At 43.2% G+C, this 21,764-nt stretch overlaps 1 protein-coding gene across 1 annotated transcript; it reads right to left on the bottom strand.

Annotated features, from left to right (window-relative positions):
• Window positions 1-1,927: 1,927 nt before the first annotated feature.
• Window positions 1,928-15,577, bottom strand: PGK1 (phosphoglycerate kinase 1). Its single transcript, XM_069810940.1, has 11 exons — window positions 15,390-15,577; window positions 12,949-12,999; window positions 11,642-11,797; window positions 11,378-11,522; window positions 9,146-9,249; window positions 8,297-8,416; window positions 5,584-5,698; window positions 5,103-5,282; window positions 4,488-4,665; window positions 4,120-4,218; window positions 1,928-2,405 (listed from the first exon to the last, which is right to left on the bottom strand). Exons 1-11 carry the CDS (start codon window positions 15,452-15,454, stop codon window positions 2,365-2,367), a joined length of 1,254 nt encoding a protein of 417 aa, XP_069667041.1. The 5' UTR covers window positions 15,455-15,577; the 3' UTR covers window positions 1,928-2,364.
• Window positions 15,578-21,764: the final 6,187 nt, after the last annotated feature.

Raw genomic sequence — 21,764 nt, 5'->3', positions numbered from 1 at the left:
GTGGTCTCACGTTGAGATGTTTCATCCGTTTTAATTTATGACCCATAAAGCTGAGTATCTCTCTGGCCTTGCTATACAAGGCTTGCTATGTTGAGCACACAGACCTGAACACTGCATTAGTTAAAACAAGCCATGGGGAAACAAAAGGACATTTTAGAGATATGAGTAGCAAGCATCCAAAGCCAGGTGGAAAAATGCTTTTAAGTGCAGATATCTGTGTTCATGGAGCATTACTACTCCTTGCCGTATTTGATTACAGATAGCCTTGTTTTGTTGCTTTCAATGAAGAAGGGAAAAAACCCAGCAGAGGTAGCAGTCACACACCAACCTTTCACTGTAAACACCAAGAAAGGAACTATGGAGGGAAAGTCTGTTATTGCTCCATGGGAATCCAGCAACACAGGGGTGGGTATAAGAGTGACACTAAAATGGGGCGTGCTGTCACGAGGCCTTGTTTGCCAGAGCCAGACAAGAATGATCTGTTCTAAAACATGGTGGAATGTTTGTTTTTGTAGTACTGGATTTCCAAAATCCATAGTCTTTTTGTGGCCGACAAGCTCACTCCTTTCTTTGCCTCGTTACTGCAGCTGTCGGAGGTCTGCACCCCTGCCTGGAAAACATGAGTAACAGCGAGAAAGCAATCCTAGCAAAAATCTGCATCATTCATGCGTAATCAGACAATGCTTGGGAGATTTACAAAGGAGGGAAGGAGGAGGAGAAAACCACAGCGCTGCAGTCATTTGCATTATTTCTAGTTTCTTTTCTTTGCAATAGTCACTTTTAGCTTTAAAATGTAATGAGTATGTATTTCATATGCAGCTTTATACAGACTTCAGCGTTACTGGGTTTTAACTCGCATCCCACCGTGACAGAGTAAAATTTGGCAAATAGGCCGTGTCTGTTTATAACACATGCTTTCATTTTGTTTTGGTAATATTATGTACATATATACAAATTAACTTAAAAGCACACTCTGTGTTGTGGCTAACTGCTTACCTCAGAGATTCTCTCCCTGGTTCATCCTGGCTGCTTTATACTATTCAGGCCATGCAAAACCTCCTGGGAAGCACCCTAACAATACTGCTGGGAATCCACTAGGAATAAAAACAGGCAATCGCTGCTTTACATCACTTACTTTTCTCTGATCCAGCAGGAAGATACACAAGCAGCTCAGCTGGAGCACTGCATCTTCTTACAGTTCTTATAAGCAGAGCTGTGACTGCTAACATAATCCAAAACACACTTTGGATGCTCAGAAGCCAGTCTGAGTTTGGAGTAGTCCTGGGTTTGGTTTAGAGCCACCCTGTGCTCATATTTGGATCCTGCAGCAAGCATAGGAGCCAATGCATGACAGTCAAAATGGAAATCCCAACTTCATACATTTGCACCGTGTTGGTGGTCCTCCACTGATGATACTTGCGGTTCTGCAACATGCTTAAGCCACACGCACAAACCTAATTGTCCAACTATGTGGTTTTACTATGTTAGTTTTAGTGCTTTTAGGACCACAAACTTCAGCAAAGGCACACTGCAGTTCTGTTTGCCCGTGACTCAGTTTTTACCTGCCTGTGTCTTCAAAGTATTTAATCTGAATATAGGGGAAACATTAGTTGCCTACTATGAGGCAGTTCTCTGGATGAGAAACACTTTTAAATTTGTACTTTTTCTACTAGACTTGCACATTCATAATTTCATCTTACTTTATTACTTGATGGCATGGAAGTTTTAACTTAACAGCACATCTGTAGCAATTTACTTCCTTACCAACAAAGTTCACTTTGATGATGACTGGGTGCCTACAGATCCACTGAACAAAAATAAAAGGATATTTACGAATACTATAATTAGTGCAAAAAGGAAAAATATCTCTGGCTCCTTGTGCTAGGAAGAAGATAAACTGAAAGAAGGACCATACAACAAACTGGGAGCACTTTAAATATGTTTATTGAGCAGCTATTACAATCTGCCTCCAAAAAACTGGAGTCCCCTCTTGTTTCTGAACCGTGTCAAGTGATGAAAATGCCTGCTAAGAACATTGAAGCTAAACAGTGCACTCCTTTCTGAGAAACAGACATGTCTAACAGGGATTAATCTCTTTGAAAAGGCAAAATATAAATATGTACACTCTAAATTCACAACAACAGTTTAAACTCACTACGTTAATTCAGGTGGGATAACAGTGGACAAATCCACATCATGTAAACTGCAGTCGTAAAATATCTCTGCTGTCTTCTCCTCAAACCCTGTCCAGTTTCGGTTTACATTCTGTGATCTGCCTATCGCAGAGTTGAAATACAGAAGCGCTGAAGTGTTGAATCTCAGGGGCTGTGCACAGGACCAGGAAGTAGGGCAATACTCTGTTCTCTACACGTTGCTCAAGGCATCCACACCAGGAAGAACCTTACCTGTTAGCAGTTAAAAAATACCAATAAAGTTAAGAACCCCTCTGCCCTCAAACAACTAAGCTTTACACTTGCAACTGCAACATTTAAACATACCAACACCCCCCCCCCCAAAAAAATCAGAAATTATAGGTTAAAAATGGAAGAGCTTGGGTCTACATACACCCCTGTTCACAACTGTGGCTCTTCAGGCATATGAGTTACATTTAAACTGTTCCACACAGTAAATACCTTTTAGGGCTGTAGTGAGTATCCAGAGCGCAGCTGCACTCGTATGTCAGCAGACAGATTCTTAACGTACCGCAGTCATCAATTCTCAATTAACAATAATGGTAAATTTCTATCCAAGTCTCTGCTAGGGTCAGATCCAAACACCCAAGATCTTTTTCCATTAAGTTTGATGGCAAACAGATTTTTGATTTGATCTAGGGACTTACAGCATACTTTCTTCAATCCCTTGTGGCATGTAAATAGAGTTTTGGAGTGTGTGGTGGAAATTTTAAGAATGAATTAAGAAAAAGAAACAAAGCCTCCTATAAGCCTCAAGTCTTTTACTGGGACTAAAACACCCAGGTCTAGATAGTTACATGCCTCATTCCAACTGATGGAAGCAAGGAATATGCTCATCTTTTGAGTATGAGGGCCCAGATTATTAAAGTGCAATGTTTTCTAAAGCATTTTCAGCTTTTTGTCCTACTTTAATAATGAAGAGAGACTATTCTGGTTTTGCTTGTTTTTTTTCAAAAACCTACCTTCTAATGCTCAAGCTGTGTGGCAGTACTGAATTTTAACACTGTTCACAACTCAATAGTTTGCTGGGTTTTGGGGTTGGGGTTTTTTTGCCCTTTTTTTTTTTTTTAAATCTTCAGAAGCTTTTCTAATTAGCTAGACTTCCGTTACATTTAAAAGATCACACACACAAACCCACATTTTGGGCCAAAACTTAGACAAGTTTGTCCTTTTGAATAAATCGGTTGCACAGTGTTTCCTTCTAGCCATCTGCATTCTTTCCCTTTACCATCACTCCCTAGGCAACAGAAACAAAAGCTCTGTCTCGCGTATAACTGCTGGAAACTAACAGCTGCAATGCAGTTTACTGCAGTTTCTCTTCTACAGAGAAGTTGACAGCATTAGATAATTTACACATATTGGGAAACAGCTAATTACCAGAGGAAATGAAAACTCATTTAGAGTACAATGTAACTCATTAGAAGAATCCTGCAAATTCTCACCATTTTGAATTCCAAGTACCCTCGTACAGGTTCATAAGTGCTCACTAGAGGGCTCCCCAAAACCAGGGAATTTCAAACAATGCGCTGAAAAAGGAGACTTCTGGCAAAAATTTGAGACTATTCTGATGAGATTTCCCTAACAGAAACTGGGCACTTTAAACAGTCTCGTTAGCATGTCTCAGGGGATCATCTACAAAAGAGAGCCCGCTCTCAAGGCCATTTTATTTTCTATTCCAGCATTTTTGCTTTCTGGGAGTGGCGGACTGCGCTGTCTGCAAGACTATTCCATTTTCTTTTCTCTCTTCCTCTAGGAGGACTACAAAAGAGCCATGAGCAGCTCATTGCTCAAAAGCTACGTGCAACTCCACACGGCGGAACAGAAAAGACTTTCATTCTATTGTTGTGCTTTCTTGAAGATCAACACATGGTAGAGCACCCAGAACTACCCGATTTGCTCAAACAAGTTAAGATAAAAGAACGGTTACCCTCTAGCAGTTCCAGGCTGGCGCCACCTCCGGTGCTGACATGGCTAACTTTATCCTCAGTGTTCCACTTTGCACAGCAAGTGGCTGTATCTCCACCACCTGTAGTACAAACAAAACCAATGAAGACACTCAAGAAATTCAGATTTTTGTTCAGCTTAAGGTTCATAGCCTTGCTACAGGCTGGTCCTGCTCCCAAATACTCAGCATTAGTACATAACAGCAGTTTTTAAAGCCCTATCTCTAAGCTGAAGGACAGATGAAAACATGAGGAAAGAAAAACGTGACAAGTATTTTTAACATGGTACTGGCAAGCAGAAGCTTCTTTGTTGCATTTAGAAAGACAAGAACAAACATGTACAACTACTTACCAATAATGGTGATGGTGCCCTTTCCAGTTACTTCCACCACTTTGTCCATCAGGGCTTTGGTTCCTTTGGCAAACTTGTCCCACTCAAAAACACCAACTGGACCATTCCACACAATTTGCTTGGCCCTTCCCACAACTTCAACAAACTTCTTTACACTTTCAGGGCCGCAGTCCAAGCCCTAAGACAAGTAGGAGAAGCCACAGATAAACTCACTGCCAAGCCTCATCTCAAATCACCAATGTCTAGCTGGGATCCTCAGAAGCTTCCCCCTCACCCCCAGATATGAAGCAAGAGTTTCTCTGTATGCACTGAATACTGAGGAACAGAGAGACTGCCAGCAGCTGCTGCAGTAGGGTGGAGTCTGGTGTGGTATTTATCTTCCTAGTACGAATTAAGTAATTTTTAAATGAATGTCAGATGCTTCAAGCCTTGGTTAGAAACTTTTGCCAATTCTACTTAAATTCCAGTCAAATAAAAGGGATTTCTACTGCATTCAGATCTGAAGGTTTTAGAAGAATTTTGCTGTTAACAATTACTTTTTCTATTCCTTTAAGAGGTGTCCTTCCCACCCCACTGCTGCCTGTTACTTTTAGTCCCTTGCTTATTAAAACCTACCATCCAGCCAGCAGGAATGCCTGATGCCACTGTGGCTTCCCCAGTCTGCGCATGCTCATCAAATTTGTCTGCAGTGATGAAGTCAACAGGCAGAGTAATCTTCACACCGTTCTTCTCTGCTTTGGCCATCAGGTCCTTAACAATTTTTGATCCCTCTTCATCAAACAGAGAGTTGCCGATCTAGAGAAATTATTTGGGAAAAGGAAGAGAGAGGCATTTGTTTAGCTACTGGTCATTACAGAAGAGAACGGCAACAGTCAATCAAACTGCTCAGACAGCAATTCTGGAAAGACTGCTTTCTTAAAGCACCTAGCTAGACATAGGTAGTAATCTGGTTTTTGCAAAGTGATTGTCAAGTAACTTCTCAGTGCTCCCTACTCTTGCAGAGAGTGGAGACAGCCATTCTCAATACCAGAATATATAAGGGATATTTTGACCGTATTCTTTACTAGGAACAGATGCAGAACTGCTCTTTTCATACCTCCATGTTGTTGATCACTTTGAGGAAGGTGAATGCCATTCCACCACCAATGATCATCTCATTGACCTTATCCAACATGTTATTGATCAGCTGGATCTTATCCTGAACTTTGGCTCTGGAGAGAAAGAAGGAAAAAGAATGAGTAATGTAACCACTGCCCAAACTCCTCAGACAGAACTTACTCCATAGTAATCTTCAGTTAAGACAGTATGAAGCCTCACAAGGACTTCTTGGATCAAAGCAGAATTAATTAACTGCTATTCAGTAATGGCAGTATCATGACTGTGGCATGTCAAGGCCACTCAGAGAATGATCCTGTTGGATCCTTTGTTAAGGAGTTGTTGGGAGCGGACAGAAAGGAAATTTGGCAAATTAGCAGGCCAGCATTAAGCATCAACTTAAAAGAGCATTATTCAGCCCTCCATTTTTTTCCTATTTAAATATAAACTTCGTTTGGCACTTTAGAGCCTGATTTCCTCTGACTGTCCAGCAAGGCAGAGCAGAGATCAGAGCACTGCCATTCACAACCACTGTCCAACCCCAGATCCTCTGTACCAGCTACCACAGGCCCAGCTCCTGTAAACCGTCCAGGTCTGGCACCCCACCACACTCACAGTACAGCTTCAAACTACTAGGGTGACCTGTGATACAGAACTCCCCTGCCCAAAAGCAGATGACTGCTTTCAGTACAAGATACAAATGATAATGGAACAACAATACCAAAAGTATATGGGAATGGCAGAGGAGGCAGCAAATAGACACAAGTCTCTTGTCTTCCCTCTTTAATGCCATGTATGGAATTTTTGCTGTTATCTAAAAGAAAGCTTCATAAGGGATCTTAGGAAACAACCCTGAGCTAAACCTAGGCTGGTACTCAGGAGACTTGCATTATAGTCTTAGTTTGACCATGCCCTACTTAGTGACATTAGACAAGACCATTTCCTCTTCTTGCTTTAGTTTCCCCATCTCTAAAACAGGGATAATGATACAAATTTCATTAATAAAACGCTTTCAGACCTAACCATAAGTATTGCCTCTACAAATCCAGCCTTAGTGACCATGGAGAGCTCTGGTGTAAACCAGCCACCAATCCCAGTTTAAGCTGTGAAGTTACTAATGCTGCTACGCTGTGGGAACTGAACTGGTAAAGAAGCATTGATAGGATGGGACAGAGCCACAGCAAAACCCTGTGGGGCTCACCTTGCCATGTGCAGTGTCAGGCAAAAAGAGATGTGAAGGAATTAGATTTTTGTTTCTTTCCCTTGCTCATACCCTGCTCGTGGCACTGAATTACTTTCTGGCACATGGTCTTTCTTTGCCAACACATTTCATTTCCACTTTACTTGGTAGCACAGTTGTTCTCAGTTCATATTCTAGGCCCAATTTTGTTATATATAAGCAGTAGCAAACCTGCAGCTGAACCACATGCAGCTTTCAAGTGTGACTTCCCTCTGGTACAATTGAGCAAGAGCTGCTCGATCTGCCGTCCCACCTAGGAACCAGCTGCACCACCAGCAGAACAGTGGTGCTTTCAAACAGATAAAAGTATTTTCTGGCTCTGAACTGCTCTCAGAGCTCCTCCTGTGACTCAGTAAAATGCAGTCAGCATTCATCAGTCCTTAGCCACAAAATGAGTTCAGTATCAAGCTACTAGACTGGGACATGCTGGTCCCCCTTGTTATGCACCTCTCAAAAAAAAAAAAGGTTATTTTGTTCCCACTGGATTTACAACACTTCCAGACTTTACTAATAGACCTGGTATTTTAACATTTTGGCCATCCTAGCTGCTGCTCTAACTTGAACATCTGATAAGGTAACAAGCTTTCCCTTGGTGATATACCTGCAACTTCCATCAAAGGCAATGAGGAGTGCATAGCACTTATTGATGGGTCACCTGCAGCTGTAAACCTTGGAAGGGTACTAATAAAAAGAAAAAAAAGCATTGTTCAGCATAACCAAGGTCATAAAAGAAGTTTAAAACTTTATGTGAGGACTGAATACTACTTCTTAAAAAACACATTTATGGGTACGAAGAGCGGGAATAAGCCACATAGTTTATCAAGGACACAGGAACGTTACAGTGTCCCAGCTTTGTGTTACTTAGCAAAGTATTTTAATTCACATGATGAACTGAAATACACTGTCATAGAACTGCAGTGCTAAACCGGGTGCACACGTGACAAAAAACAGCAATGGGAAATTATTTCTACACACAAGCAGTCCCTTGGTTTTGCACCTTCAAGTTGCTTTGCACACTAGCTGCTGTGGAAGAGCGGAGGCCCATCCAGCTACAGTAGGTCACCATTGCATAATGACAGATCGTGTCAATTTACATAGTGCTGAGCCTGCAGGATGCTTGTACTCTGAACCGTGCAGGAAAGGTCACTGACAATGTTTCAGGGCCATCGTGTGTATCTAACAGCTCTTTTGGTTCATCTGTACAACAAACTTCTGCGGACTATCTTGATTTGGAGAATGTAAGAGGTCTGGAGATAATGACGAGCAGACCCTAACAGTATCATCACAGGAACAGACAAGGTCAGTTAGCTCCTCTCTAACCCACATCTTACAGAGATCTTGGGACTTAGCTACAAATGTGAACTGTAGGTACAGTTAAAAGGAAAGCACTTCTTTGAGCCAAGCCAAAATAACTTTTCATTTCTTACAGAGGAGTTAAAGGGAAATACGGAGTCAGTATGTTCTCGAGTCTTACCCTCCAAGAATTGCTAAGAAGGGTCTCTCCGGACTCTCCAGGGCCTTAGCAAAATAATCCAGTTCTTTCTTCATCAGGAAGCCAGCAGCCTTCTGAGGCAGACTGACACCTACCATGGAGCTGCAGAATAAAAGTAAGATGAGGAAAGAAAAAAATTTGTATCAGTACAGTTCCAAGCACCCCTGTCTCACAGCATTATAAAGCCAATTCTTTAGTCAGCTGCAGCCATGAGAATAGCTACTACCTGCATGAAAAAAACCACAAGGTTTTTGTTTTCCTGGTTTGTTAAGATGGCTGTACACACTTACTTTCTGAGATTGTTTTTGCACAGACATATTGATATGCAAGACATTTATAGCGTTAACTAGTGATCCAAACCGCTAAGGGACAAATAAACATAGCAAGAGCAGAGATGTCTTCCTCCAGTAGCACCAGATTATGAAATCAAGCTCAAAGAGGACCACTAGAGTTTGCATTAGTACATATATCTAAACACACTCCATGAGAATAATCAATTTGGAGCTATTAATCTTTTGGAAAAGAGGTCTGCTGTAATTGCAGGACAATTGATACATGTCCTAAGCAAGTGATTTTTATATCTTCAAAGCCTATAAAGTCAATTCAAGTCTTAAGAGTCTCAGCTGTCTCCTGTTCCCAGCAGCAAGCTTGAAAGAGCATACACTATTGATAACTACCTCCACTAAACCCATTACTTATAAACAAACACAGCAGAATGATAATGGGATTAACCCAAAAGGAAGTTAAAACTCTTTGGGGGCAAAGCTGTATGTATTTCCATGGCAGACTTCATTCTGCAGTTCTGCCTGTGGAAGGAAAATGGATACACACCTGTGAGCTCGGTGGGCAGTTCCAAAAGCATCATTGACATAGACATCTCCCAGTTTAGAAAGAGAGGCTCTGAAAGCCTCCACTTTTGCAGAATCAGCCTTGATCTAAAAAGAGAAAGAATGACAAGTTTGTGCTATTGAGGTACACAGAGTTGATTCTGAAATTAAAGTCAAAATCAGCAATATGACTTGTAAACCCAAAGCAAAGAAAGGTCAGCTGGAGAAACTGATCAGTCCATTCTGTGGTTCACTGTATTTCATATGCTCTTTCCCAGACCAGTAGGAGCAACAAGAAGGTTTAAATGGTTTAAACTCCACATGAAATTCCCCAGGACTGCTATTACGGGCCTGAGGACTGTTCCCACTTCAAGTTTCTAGTCCATCAGCAGCAGGAATGAACTGCAGCACTACCAACCTTTCAGTTTCTCTTCCCAGCAGATTTCCAGTTTTGTGCAGTGAACATAGGTAACACAGAAAGGGTGTGTAGAGACAAGGCAATGCTGAGATGAGACTCATGCTTGCTTCCTGAACAAAGAAAGAGTGGTCTCCAAGTGCCACAGGTAAAAGGATGAGCTCCTGAAAGATTGTTTAGTGACTACATTGAGGATTAACTTAGAAATAGCCTGCACACTACAGCAAGCCACAGTGAAAGCAGCCAACATCAGAAAGCTAGAGATAGGCTTGGCATGTAGTAGGCAAGAACAGATGCATTTCTGTTAAAAGAATTTTCCTCCATCCTCTAAGCATCCTACCAAATCTTGATGGGACGACTCATGTAGTTCAGTTTTCCTTCCCACCATGAAAAGACAGCAGAGCTCACTTTGACAGCAACTGACTGCTTGGGCCTAGTTTACAGCCACTTGCTCTTGAAGAACAGCCCAGACTGGCAGTCAAGCGATCACCTCTCCAAGTGCCTTTCTGCTTTACCAGCTCACCATCCCAAGTGAGGCCTCTGCTAGCACCCAGATGTAACACCATGGGGATGATGGTAGGAAGGTACTCTAATATATGGCAGATGGGTTCAGCACGGCTTTGGGTGCCCTTTTATTCGCACAGCCTGAGCAGAAGACAAGCCAAAGGGACTATACAGATTATAGAACAATGCTGTCAACTGCTCCTTCACTTGGTAAATTGCCTGGCTTTACACAGTAACATCTGTAAGGAGAACACAAGAGGCTCTGAATGAAGGAACCACTACCACCTGATCTGCTTTGGAAAGCCGCAATTTCTAAGCACCAGTTAGTAATATGCAGTCTTGTATTGCATCACTATTTCCATAGCACTGACTTTCACCTCTGTTAGGACAAGAAGCAGGTCTGTCAACAGCACCTCTCCTGTTGTGCCCAACTGCAGTGCATGCTTCTGTATGCATATGCCCAGCTAAATAATCTGAGAATTACAGAAATGCACAAAACCAAGGGATTGTTTCCCAAAGCCAGTTAAATTCTTGTCCCACTCTTCTCCCTGCCACCATATTGGCTTTCAGTGGCACACAGTTCTAGTAGTGAATGATTCCAGACTTGCTTGATTTCTCGTTGCCATCTGCAAAGGCTTACTAGTTCTCTGAGCTATTTTTCTAAGCTACAGGAGTACTGTGTCAGCCCATAAAGGGCACCACATGATGTCAGCATTCACTCCACACACTGAATCTGGAAGGAGCCAAGGCCTGCCTAAAGTCAATGGGGTCACCATCGCTAAGAAAAGCAGCTGTCTGGAGCAAGCATTCTTCCTGACCTTCAAGAAAATGTCAGAGGTGCAAGGCAGCCTGGTTCTAGATGACTACTCTTAAGAGCAGACAGGCTTATAAAAGGGTTTGATAACCCCTATCCTGCAGAATGTTTAAACATTATATTAAAACATTACCCAGATGACCAAAAAAGAAGGATCATTCTTATGGCCTCAACAAACTATCTTCAACAGACCTTGTTTTTTGTTTTAGACATCCCCAAATAAAGTCTAATAAGCAGCAACCAATTTCCTGCACAGCCCTATTTTGCTCCTTTTTCCTTCTTTTACAGACTACACCAACCAATTTCCCGCACAGCCCTATTTTGCTCCTTTTTCCTTCTTTTACAGACTACACCACCTTCGGCAGCCATCTATCTATGACATCCTTCTGAAAGCAGATTCATAACCAGCATTTTAGACAGGCCGCTGGCTCCTTGTCAATCTGCAGCAAACAAGGTAGTAAGACCAGAGCAGGCATGCACAAAACCCAGACTTGAAGTTTCACCTTGTTCCCTGAAGCATCCTTCCCTTTCCCCTCTTCTTCTACATGGAATCGGAGGTTCTCCAACAGGATGATGGAGCCAGCTGCAGGATTAGCACACGCCTTCTCCACCTCAGGACCAACACAATCCTTCAGGAACAAGACCTCCCTGCAAACACAAGATACACACTTGTCATCCCACCAGTGACTCTTCCTTTCAGAAAGGAAAGCATTCAGGTCCACTGACAGAGAGGGCCTGATGCATGCTGGGCTGCTCTTGTACTTCACCTGCCCATGAGTGCTTTAAGCTCCACAGCTACTGGGGCCAAGGAGAACTTTTCAGGCATGGGAACACCATCCGGGCGACCCAGGTGACTCATCAAAACCACTGACTTGGCTCCATGATCCAAGCAGTGCTTGATGGTAGGAACAGCTGCCTTGATTCTGTAATGGTGGAGAAGAAGAAATTAAAAAGGATTCAAGTAGAGTTTACTTGAAGAGGCAAGCAGACTTAGTGACTACTTACACAAGAGCCCTCAGAGCTGTCCCTCAGAAATTACAAAAGAAATGGAGCACAAGAGCTGGGCAGAACAATTACTTAAGAAGTCCACCCTACCTCTGGTGTTCACAGAGTTCAGCCTACCTCTCATCAAAAGACAGCAGGGCATCACCACCAGTAAGTCTCCGAAAGGGACACTGGGCTTCTTAGCAACATATCCTTGCTAGAACAAATGTCTAAGAGACTAACCACATCCCACAGAGCACAGCTTTCCCTGCAGAGCTAACCCAGCCTACTCCTCTCCTAGGGACTGTGACAATCCTGAAGCACAGTCCAGAAAGCATCAACAAAATTCTCTGTCCCAGCATGTTTTCATATGTTTCACTGTTATGTTCCATGCCATGTAGGACACGGAAGTAAAATGCATTTTGTAATCTAAATTCTGCCCATTGTTTGTAGCTAAGAAATGCCAGGACACACTTGAACATTGCCGGGCTTCCCGGTTTAGTCTGTGATCCTGAACCAATAAAGAAATGATGGGAACGTTGAGCAGTGAGCGTATGGTGGTGAACAAAACCGGCATCTGCCTGCAAGTGACAGACAAGCAAGACAAGACATATGATATCACTGTTTCTAAACTCTGTGTCTTTGTATGCTGCACTAGAACAATCATTCTAACATAAGCCAAGTTAACACAATGGCAGGGTAACCAGGAGGCAGAATGTCTCCTGGACACTACCAACAAATATAGCAAATTTTCACACACGGCCAAAGGGATGTGGTTGTGAAATGGTCATAACACTTCACCAGTATTTAAAGAATGAAGTTCAGGATCTGTATAACTAACAGACTTTTTCTACATGCTTTTCACAGCAGCTACTATGAGAAGAAGCCTTGTAGTTAGTGTAGCTTGCTAATAGCTACAGGGGTTTTAATTCACAACTGTTGGACCTTCTCTGAGACACCTTTAATATTCTGGTACAAGCAATGACAGCTTAATCATGGTAGTGTTCCAGGTACTGCTAACAAAACCGGGCTAAAATCAGAGCGAAAACAGACTTTGGGCCTTCCATCTGGAATGGAAATTATGGCTCACCTTTGGTTGTTGGTTATTTTGTGATCCTTCATTGGAACATTGAAGTCAACCCTAAAAAAAAAAACAAACCAGAAATGAAATTAAATACTCAACAAATTTCTTTTACAAAGAGTGAGGGAACCTGCCAGTAAAGGTGCTGGCTAGAAAAGCAATGTTAGAATTAGAGTAAGATTTTTAGCTCTGCCTTGTACACAAGTTCCATTCTGAAATCAGTATATTATTAGCCATTTCTGCTTGTAATAACAGAACACAAATGGAGAACAAACATCTGCTAGAATGACTTAGTAAAGCTACACCACCAATATATCCTAATGCTCACGACCGCAGTAGCAATGATGCTGAAGCAGGAAATAAAACGGAGATTGAACAAGCTGCCCACAACCTTCTCATTTTAAACAACATGCTCTCAGATCACCGACTAGAAGCTTCCAAAGGAAATGAAATAAATAATGAGAAGTGACATTATGTTCTCTAATGAGGCCTTTAAAATACTTGGTTGGACTACTGTGGCAAGCAGGCAGGCTCAAGGAAGCTGTCCAGTTACCGCCCACAAATTCGAATTTCTGTTCTCTGAAGCTCGAGTCTCTCTGCAGCTGAGTGCTGTGGCTTATCACATTCCCCCTGGAAGACCTGATGTGGATCTAGAGGTAACTTCCCTACTGTACCAGATGAAAGGATGGAAGGGAGGAGTTTCATCAGCCATTTCTCACTAGCATACCTTGTGCCCATGTGCTGACTAGCAGCAGCAGGAAGCTGTGTTGCGTAACAGCAAGGCAGAAATTACTCACAGAGCTATGGAAGGGAAGGGAACATCTAACTGGCTGTAACAGCGTATCAGAATGAGTGAAATACGGTGTTACAGTTTACCCTTCATCATTCTGTATCTATATTGAAGAGCAACAAAATTCAGGAAGTTGCTGGAATTCTCTTGCAGCCTGCTCAGCAGGAGAAACAGATGGAAACAACAACAAAAGCTGCCAGCAAAACAGGAGTAGCTGAGCAGAAAGAAATTGAACTGGCAGCCCCACAGTACAGGGACTAATTCTAAAAAGGGGAAAGAAAAGCACCATTACCGTGCTATTGTTCTAAAATGAGAGAATAAAAGAATAGTTTGCTTTACAGAGCCATCAGAGCTACAAAAGAAAGACCCAGCTCACCGGTTCTTCCCCACTACAGATAACTGAAATCTGAGCTCCCCTTGAAACCCTTCTCCTCCCCATTCCCAACTTCTCTTGAAGCTTTGGCATTAGGACTGGAAGATAAGCAGGTTATGAGTATGCCAAAATTATAATGAATACAAGAAGAAAAAAAGAGGTATCCATTTTAGTAGTACTAAGAGCACGTGGTGACTCTTTTCGGAGAAATGAGGTGCAGGCAGGAAACACAGAGATTGGCACATCATCTGCTGTTTCACTCAGTTTTAGTAGCACTCTCAGAATTGCAGATAGGTATGTGCATTAACTATCAGACTAAGAGCTGGCTAACCCATCCTCTGCCGATGCAAGACTGTTCTCTGTAACAGAACTCAGAACAGGAAAAAACAGTCAGATAGCCAAAAAAAATTAAAAAATCAGTTGTTGCAGAGATAAAAAGGTCTTTTGTTGTATTAGATTTAGGAAGTGTATGCAAATTCTGAGCTAGCTTCTTCAGTACTCATTATGGGCAGCTAGCTTCTGGTAATCAGATTTCTATGGAACTACTTCAAAATGAGATGACAGAGAGACAAGATAAAAAGAGCAAGTTGTCTGACACAGACTACAGGGAAGAGAAGTTACAATTTTGTTATACCTGCCTACTCACAGAGCAAGACAAGAGACATGTAGTAGTCACATTACGGTGACCTTGGTCAAAGAATCCCACAATAAGAGTATTTTGAGCAGGACATATTACAATATACCTCAGTGCCGTTATCTCCCACTATTTGGCAGCAATTCCAACATTAGGCTTTCAGCAGGCCTTGATGTTTTATAAATAAGCTATGAATTTCTATTTTAGGGTTTTACACCAGGGCGCGCTGAATACCTGCGACTCAACTCTCGTCGCAAAAAGCAGAATTGTTATTTTAATTGGGTAGCTGGCCAGAGCCACGTTTTCACTTTTTTATTGCCACGCTTTTTGGATTTGCAGGACGGAAAAAGGGAACCGGGGAATAATTTTTTTATTATTATTTTTTGTAGCGCTCCCGAATAAAACCACGGTAGACTGGCTAGTCCTCCCCTCAAACAGCCTGCGGATGATTCCACCGAGGCAGAGCTCCCACGGTTGCAGCGCACACACATCCACCACCCTCCCCGCGGCTTCCCGCCCTCCCCGCGGGGCCCGGCCGGCGCCGAGGGCCGCCCCCGGGACAAGGCCGGGCCAGGCCGGGCCGGGCCGGGCCGGGCCGTTCCTCTCCTCCCCGCACGGCCGGAAGGCGTGCGGCGGGGCCCCAGCTCCCTCACCTCATGACGACCCTCTTGCCCTTCACGTCCACCTTGTCGAGGGTGAGCTTGTTGGAGAGAGACATGTTCGCTCCCGGCCCGATCCCACCTGCAACACGGCTCCGATCCGCTCCGCTCCGCCGCCGCCCGCCTTCTGCCGCAGCGATCGCCAGAGCCGCCGGCACCCAACCCGCCCCGCCCTCGCCCGTCAACCATTGGACCGCGCTACCCGCCGCGCGTCGCTACTGGTCGAGCCGCCTGCCCGTCCGTAGACTGCCCGCCCCCGCGGGAGGCCGGGCTGCGGCGGGAGGCCCGGTCACGTCCCGCACGCAGCCGGCCGCCGCCTCTGTGGCGTTTGGGCGGGGACGGGTCTGTCGCCACACCGCCTTCCTCAGGCGGTCAGAGGTCCAGCCGCGAATTTAAAAATGTATTGGGCCGGAGAATTAAAAATAGACCTGCTTTTTTTCAGGAAAAAAAAGTTCGTGGCCGGTAACGAACCTACCTGCTCTCACAGCGGCGTTACTTCTCCCGGCTTCTGGAAACAACCGGCCGTTCCGTTTCCTCAAGCGCTCGATCAGATGTCGCTGAAATGAATCCTCGTGCGTTTCCAACCTCGACACACCCAAATTAATTAAGAGTTCTGGCTCTTATCTGGGGGTGAGCCAAGCACACGTCGGTCAGTGGGAATCCTTCGAGTGAAGGACGGACACCGGCACGGCCGGTGCGCGGGTCTGCTGTAGGCCTGGCCGCCCAACTAAGAGAACAAGACAAAACCCAGGATATTTTTAAATGACCTAGATAGGTGAATACTTTTCAAGACAACTGGGGAAAAAACAGCCGTTTAAAGGGAGACGCTTTCCAGAGGTGTACGGTTTGCGTGGGCTGTCAGAAAATTGCCTAGCCCGACGTATGTACGCATACGTATGCAGCCTGTAATGTAATGGGACGTATGAGAAAGGAGCTCGTGGTCTTTTGACTTTCACCCATAGGACATCTAGGCCTTTCTGTCTGCTGGCAGGTTGATTTTTTTGCCACACTCGCTAAATACACAGGCACTGCTGAGAGAATCGTGATGGCAAGCTGAGTGCCTGACAAAATCGGTTCTTTGCTGACAGAAAGGCTAAACTCAGAGGAACAGCCTACAACAGGCAAGGAAAGTGCAGACGAAACAAGAAAACAAGTGTGCACTGACGAGAAATAAAATACAAAGATACGTAGAGAGTCAAACTAATGCGTTGCTCACATGTCGATGAAAACATCCAGCCTGCGTGGGCTCTGGGGCAGAAGAGCGGGAGCCTCCTGCCGCAAGACTTGTCAGAAGGCTTGGACAAGCCTGGGTGGGCCTCCAAGATGGGTTAGAGACATCAGTTTACCCAAGTTACATGGCAAACCCAACAGCAATAAAAGCTGAAATAACACGAGTGGGAACAAACTAGTAGGTGATGTGAAATCCCTTGTTAGGTGGTCACCTATTAGGATGGAGAAGACCAGACCTCAGTTTATCAGTGTGCGTCACTGTAGCTTATCATCTCTGTAGCTATAAATCATACAGTCAGGGTTCAAATTAAATTAGGTCCAGTAATGGTCTCAATATTGACTGCAGAGTAAATCTGGAGTGTATCCAAGGGTCCCTCCTGCAAATTAGTAAACCAGCCCTGAACTTGCAATAGCCAGCAGGGTCCTTGTAAACCAGAGGACCTGGACAGCACTTGCAGTATCACCAGTGGGCAGGGACATCGGGAAGTGTCAATGCTAATACAACATTCACCAAGGCCTAAGAGTCAAATCCTAAACTGGTCCTGAATCCAGCCTTCCCAGCGTCTGGGAGGGCTCCATTTTTGGATCCTCTTCCAGGGTTTGTTGAGCAAAAGAGCTGTCTCTGGAGTGGGGATCGCCCACACACAAGCAGGACTGCTAAGAGCCGCTTTTACCTGCAGAGCCTGAAGCACAACCGACAGCAGGTGAACAAATGCTTACGTTAAAGGGACTCTGGGTGAGAAGATAAGGAACAGGTACTCCAGATCCACAGGAGCTGCAACTATTTAACTGTTCTGAAATTACTCTATTTCATTCTCCCTGTTCTACTTTGTGCTGTGCTGCTTTCTTCAAAGGCAACAGTTAAATTCCTTGACGCTGACTCAGAAAGGAAGGGTCCTTTCAGCTGCAGTCCACAATGGCATCCTTGCAGCACCTATTACTTTCCCCAGTAAATAGATTCATTCATTAGTACAAGGCTTTATTTTTAAAAGGCTTGCATGCCATCTCCTAGGGGTAAAAAAGCATGGAGGAGAAATGTCACGGTGGGTGGCATGAACACAGTAACTTGAGCACCCACAATAATGTAAAATGGAAGACAGCTACATACCACAGCTGCCTGAGGAGAGGGGACAGATTTGCTAATCCCCAGTTAGAAAAGTGCATTCAGGAATAAAGGACTAAGTAAACCATAAATAAAAATCAATAAATAAAAATGGCCAAGAACACTCCACTCGATAGGACTAACTCCACTACAACTATATACATCTAATAGGCTACCAGAGTATTGTATAAGTGTGTAGTCACCTGAAATTAGCAGCTTAGTGCAGTTATAAGGATCTATTGTTTAGGGCAGAACTGCAGCCATAATTCATAAGGTGTACTCTGGTTCTATGCTTGCTTGCTTTTTCTCCATTTTTTGGTGAAGAACATGAGGTAGGGGAATAGGGAGGAAGTCACATGAGAACTGGCGGTGCCAGTATGTAATTCCAGATTGGATATGGCCAGGTCACCAGAATCTGTACATTATAAAGAAGTTACAGAGAAAGGGGAAGTATTACAGACACGTGTTTGAGACTCAAAGTTCATTTCCACACTTGAGTCACCTTTCTGTCCTTCTCTCCTGTTGTGAAATATTTAGAATATACTGCAAATATTTAAAGAAAAAAGCCCATGCAAACAGTTCAAAACCTGTACTTTTAAATTAACCAGTACAACAAAGCCAGGAGGGCAAAGGTCTGGTAGTGAAAAAACCAAGGATCTGGCGTTAGACCTGTGACCATCCTAGAAAGTGATTTTTAGGAATACAAAACACAAGCTGTACTTTAGACTGACATAGCTGTTGCCTGCGTGATCCTGCCTGCCTTGTTTAACCAAAACGAATGGGATTGTGGCAAGTTCAGACAGATCACCGGCTTTGGTGCACTGGCCTGCATATTTATATGAATCAAACTGAAGGGCTGCGGTTTGGAGACCAGTAATATGCATCTTCATCTATATTGCATGATCCAGTCTCCAGAAACTTCCCGTTTTTATAACTACCCTCCGCATTTTAAGCTTCCACTTAAAACAGGCTTCAGCACAAGTTCTTAAGTTTTCTTTTCTGCTTGCAGCAGTGCAATATTCAAGCACAGGTATCTTGTAGGAAAGATAAGAGAGCATTCTTGAGAGAGAGAAACGAGAAAAGTTCAGGAATGAGACTGCGAAATAGCCTTTTTTTTTTCCCCCAGATGCTGGCTCTCAGTCTTATATACCTAGATTTCAGATAGAGTATCGCTGAATGAGTGCAGAGCAAGACCATTTATATTAAAAGGCTTTTACACATGTATCATGTATGTCACTATGGGGTTTTAATGCCACAGTTTAAAAATAAGATTTTTTTTTTTAATTTATTATTTCAAACCTATTGGATTGATTTGTAATATAGGTTTTCTTGGATAATCAAAGCTGATGGTGTTTGGGTCACATATTTCGATATTCAATATAAATATCAGACATACTCCCCTCATCAATCTTAACTGCACATTTATCTATTTTAATGCAATCAGCTCCTATCTTTTGCTTTAGACCTTTAATACTACCTACTTAAAAAAATGGGTAACAAATTAGTCTAACGAGAATCACCAACTAACAAAAAGACAAATCCCCGGTTACAGCCTGCCAATAGATTTGCCATTGAACTGTGCGCTCAGCAAACAGAATAAGCCAGAGGTGAGAGCGGTTTGGGGCATCTGCCCTCCCAGCATCCCAGCTCCTTGTGAAGCGGATGCCATTTCTGGAGTTTTTAAGAAACAGGGCCCTCTAGGGGAAAGTGGGCAAGAACTCACTGGGAAATGTTAATGCTCTACCAGTATTTCTCCCTGCTTTCACTGTTCCTGCAAGGTGCAATGGAATTTTTTTTTATTTTTTTCCTGCCTCTCAGCAAGAAAATTCCTCCCCAAAACTATGCCAGGTGGTCTTTCTATGGACTTTCTCGATTTCACGTTACTTGATCCACTCACAGGCTTCCCACTTTATCGTGTTTAAATATAGTTCTTCAACTGCGCTTATTTTAAACTTTGGAACGTACAAGTCTGCTTTGTTAATTTGTAATTCGCTCAGTTCCCAAACCGCTGAGCACTGAAGGAATAAGCAGATCTTGTCTTTTTCTGTTTCTCTCATACCTCCTTAATGAGGGCACTTTCTTAGAGCACAAACCAAAGTTCGGGTGCTCTGGGGTAGGCAGGCTGCGGAGGTGACACCCCGCTGGAAAGCTGTCCCAGCATCAAGTAAAAGGAGACAGGAGGAAGCACCGACTTGGTTCCACTCAGCTTTTGTCTTCTGAAACTATCAATGGGAAGAAGCTCCCGAGTGCTCTGCTGCTTGTGCAGATCAGGCCTTCTGGACAAAGGTATCATCATTATTTTCAGGCTATTCTGCATTCACCATGGATATCTATGAAGTTCACCTCTGTAGGTGACTGTACCTACTTTGAACTTGAGCATTTTACAGCAGGGAACGTTTGTTTACCTGCTCTATAAATTATCAGCAAGCTGTGCCTCTGTGGAATTAGCAAAGACTTAGAAGTAGAGAAATTACAAGGGATTTGTTACTGTGTGCATGCACAGGGTTTGCTTTTGCCTTTTTATCCTAAATAAAAGGTGGAGTTACGGGCTGGCAAACCTCTCTGCCCTTCACGGCAAGGCAGGGCCTCTGACTCCACATGTGATCATAAAGCACTCACGGCACTGTGAGCGTTATCAGGTAGGGGCAATGGAATTTAAAGACAAATTAGGCAAAAATATTAAGATTTATACCCACAAACTGACTACTGCTCTGAAGATTAAAGTTTATGTGAACACAAATCCCATATGTTCTTAGCAGCTCTAGCTTTGTCTGTTTTTTGTAATCCTTCCCACCTCTTCCTTTCAATGATCTATTGGGATACAGAGTTTGAGTAGCCACTTTGGCACTGTGGAAAAAACTGCCTGAACCATGGACAAAATTCTAAGCTTCTAGCACTGCTGTAGCCAGAGAATAAACACGTATGTCTCCTGTCTGCTTCCATCACCTGCCTAACGTCAGCAGGTTAGCAAATGATTGTATGTAATCTCATTTCTAACATTAGCAGGGAATGAAGGGCTTCAGGTCTGTCCAAGTATAAAACTGGATGGGGGGTTAAACTGAAAATGCTGAAGAATCCTGCTCTATACACAGTCTCCTTTTTCTTGTATCTTAGCATGTATATGCACAGCTCTCACACTCTCCTTAAGAAATTAATTTTAGAGATGTGTTCAATGGGATTAAAAAAAAAAAAAATATTACCTCTTCAGTAGTTTTCATTCATGACCTAGTAGACATAATACAAATTCACAGCTACTACTTAAATTATCAAGTCAACTGGAAAAAAAACCAAACCAACCCCAACATTGCCAGTAGCACAGCTCTGGTATCAAGACAGATGCTGAATTTCAAATCAAAGCCTGACCTTTCGGACTTGTCAAACTGTTCTGCAGAGATGCTTTCTAAAAATGTTGCTTAAAAAAGAAAAAAGAAAAAAAAAAGCACCTTAAAAGATGATAATGTAGCCATACTAAAACAAAAGGATCTAGGGAGTGGTTAAAAACAAAAAACAACAAAAAAAATCTACGCAAGAACTGCACGCTGGTAAAATGGACGCCATCAAGCCTGAAAACATGTTTTCAGGCAGCAGCTGCAGAAGCTCCAATATTAACCAATGGAGTACCTGGCTATGGAATATAGTATTTCTGTATGTTTGGCATTACAGAAGCAAGAAAGTAAGTTTCAGAATAACATTAACCCTATCATTATCTACTATATCATTTTCCATCAGAGACCTAGAAGCTAGTGTTTGTTCCACTGATTTCATACAGGGTAAAATGAACCTGTATTTGATCCAAATAGTTTAACCTGTTTTGTTCCCCTCCACCCAACAAAACAGTAACATTGAATGTGAGAGCTCTGCCCACCACTCTCACCGGTGCTCGCTACCACCAAGGGACGAGGCAGGTGAGAGGCTGCTGTAGTAAACACCTGTATGAGCCAACGTAAAACTGAAATCAGTGGTTTGCAACAGAATTTACTCTGTGACAACAGTTTTCACTTTGGAAACATCATTGACTTGTAAGATTTCAGGGAAGG

This window comes from Haliaeetus albicilla, chromosome 23, assembly GCF_947461875.1.
Source record: "Haliaeetus albicilla chromosome 23, bHalAlb1.1, whole genome shotgun sequence".
NCBI lineage: Eukaryota > Metazoa > Chordata > Aves > Accipitriformes > Accipitridae > Haliaeetus > Haliaeetus albicilla.
Note: the sequence above shows the minus strand (reverse complement) of the source record. Positions and strands in the feature narration are given on the sequence as shown.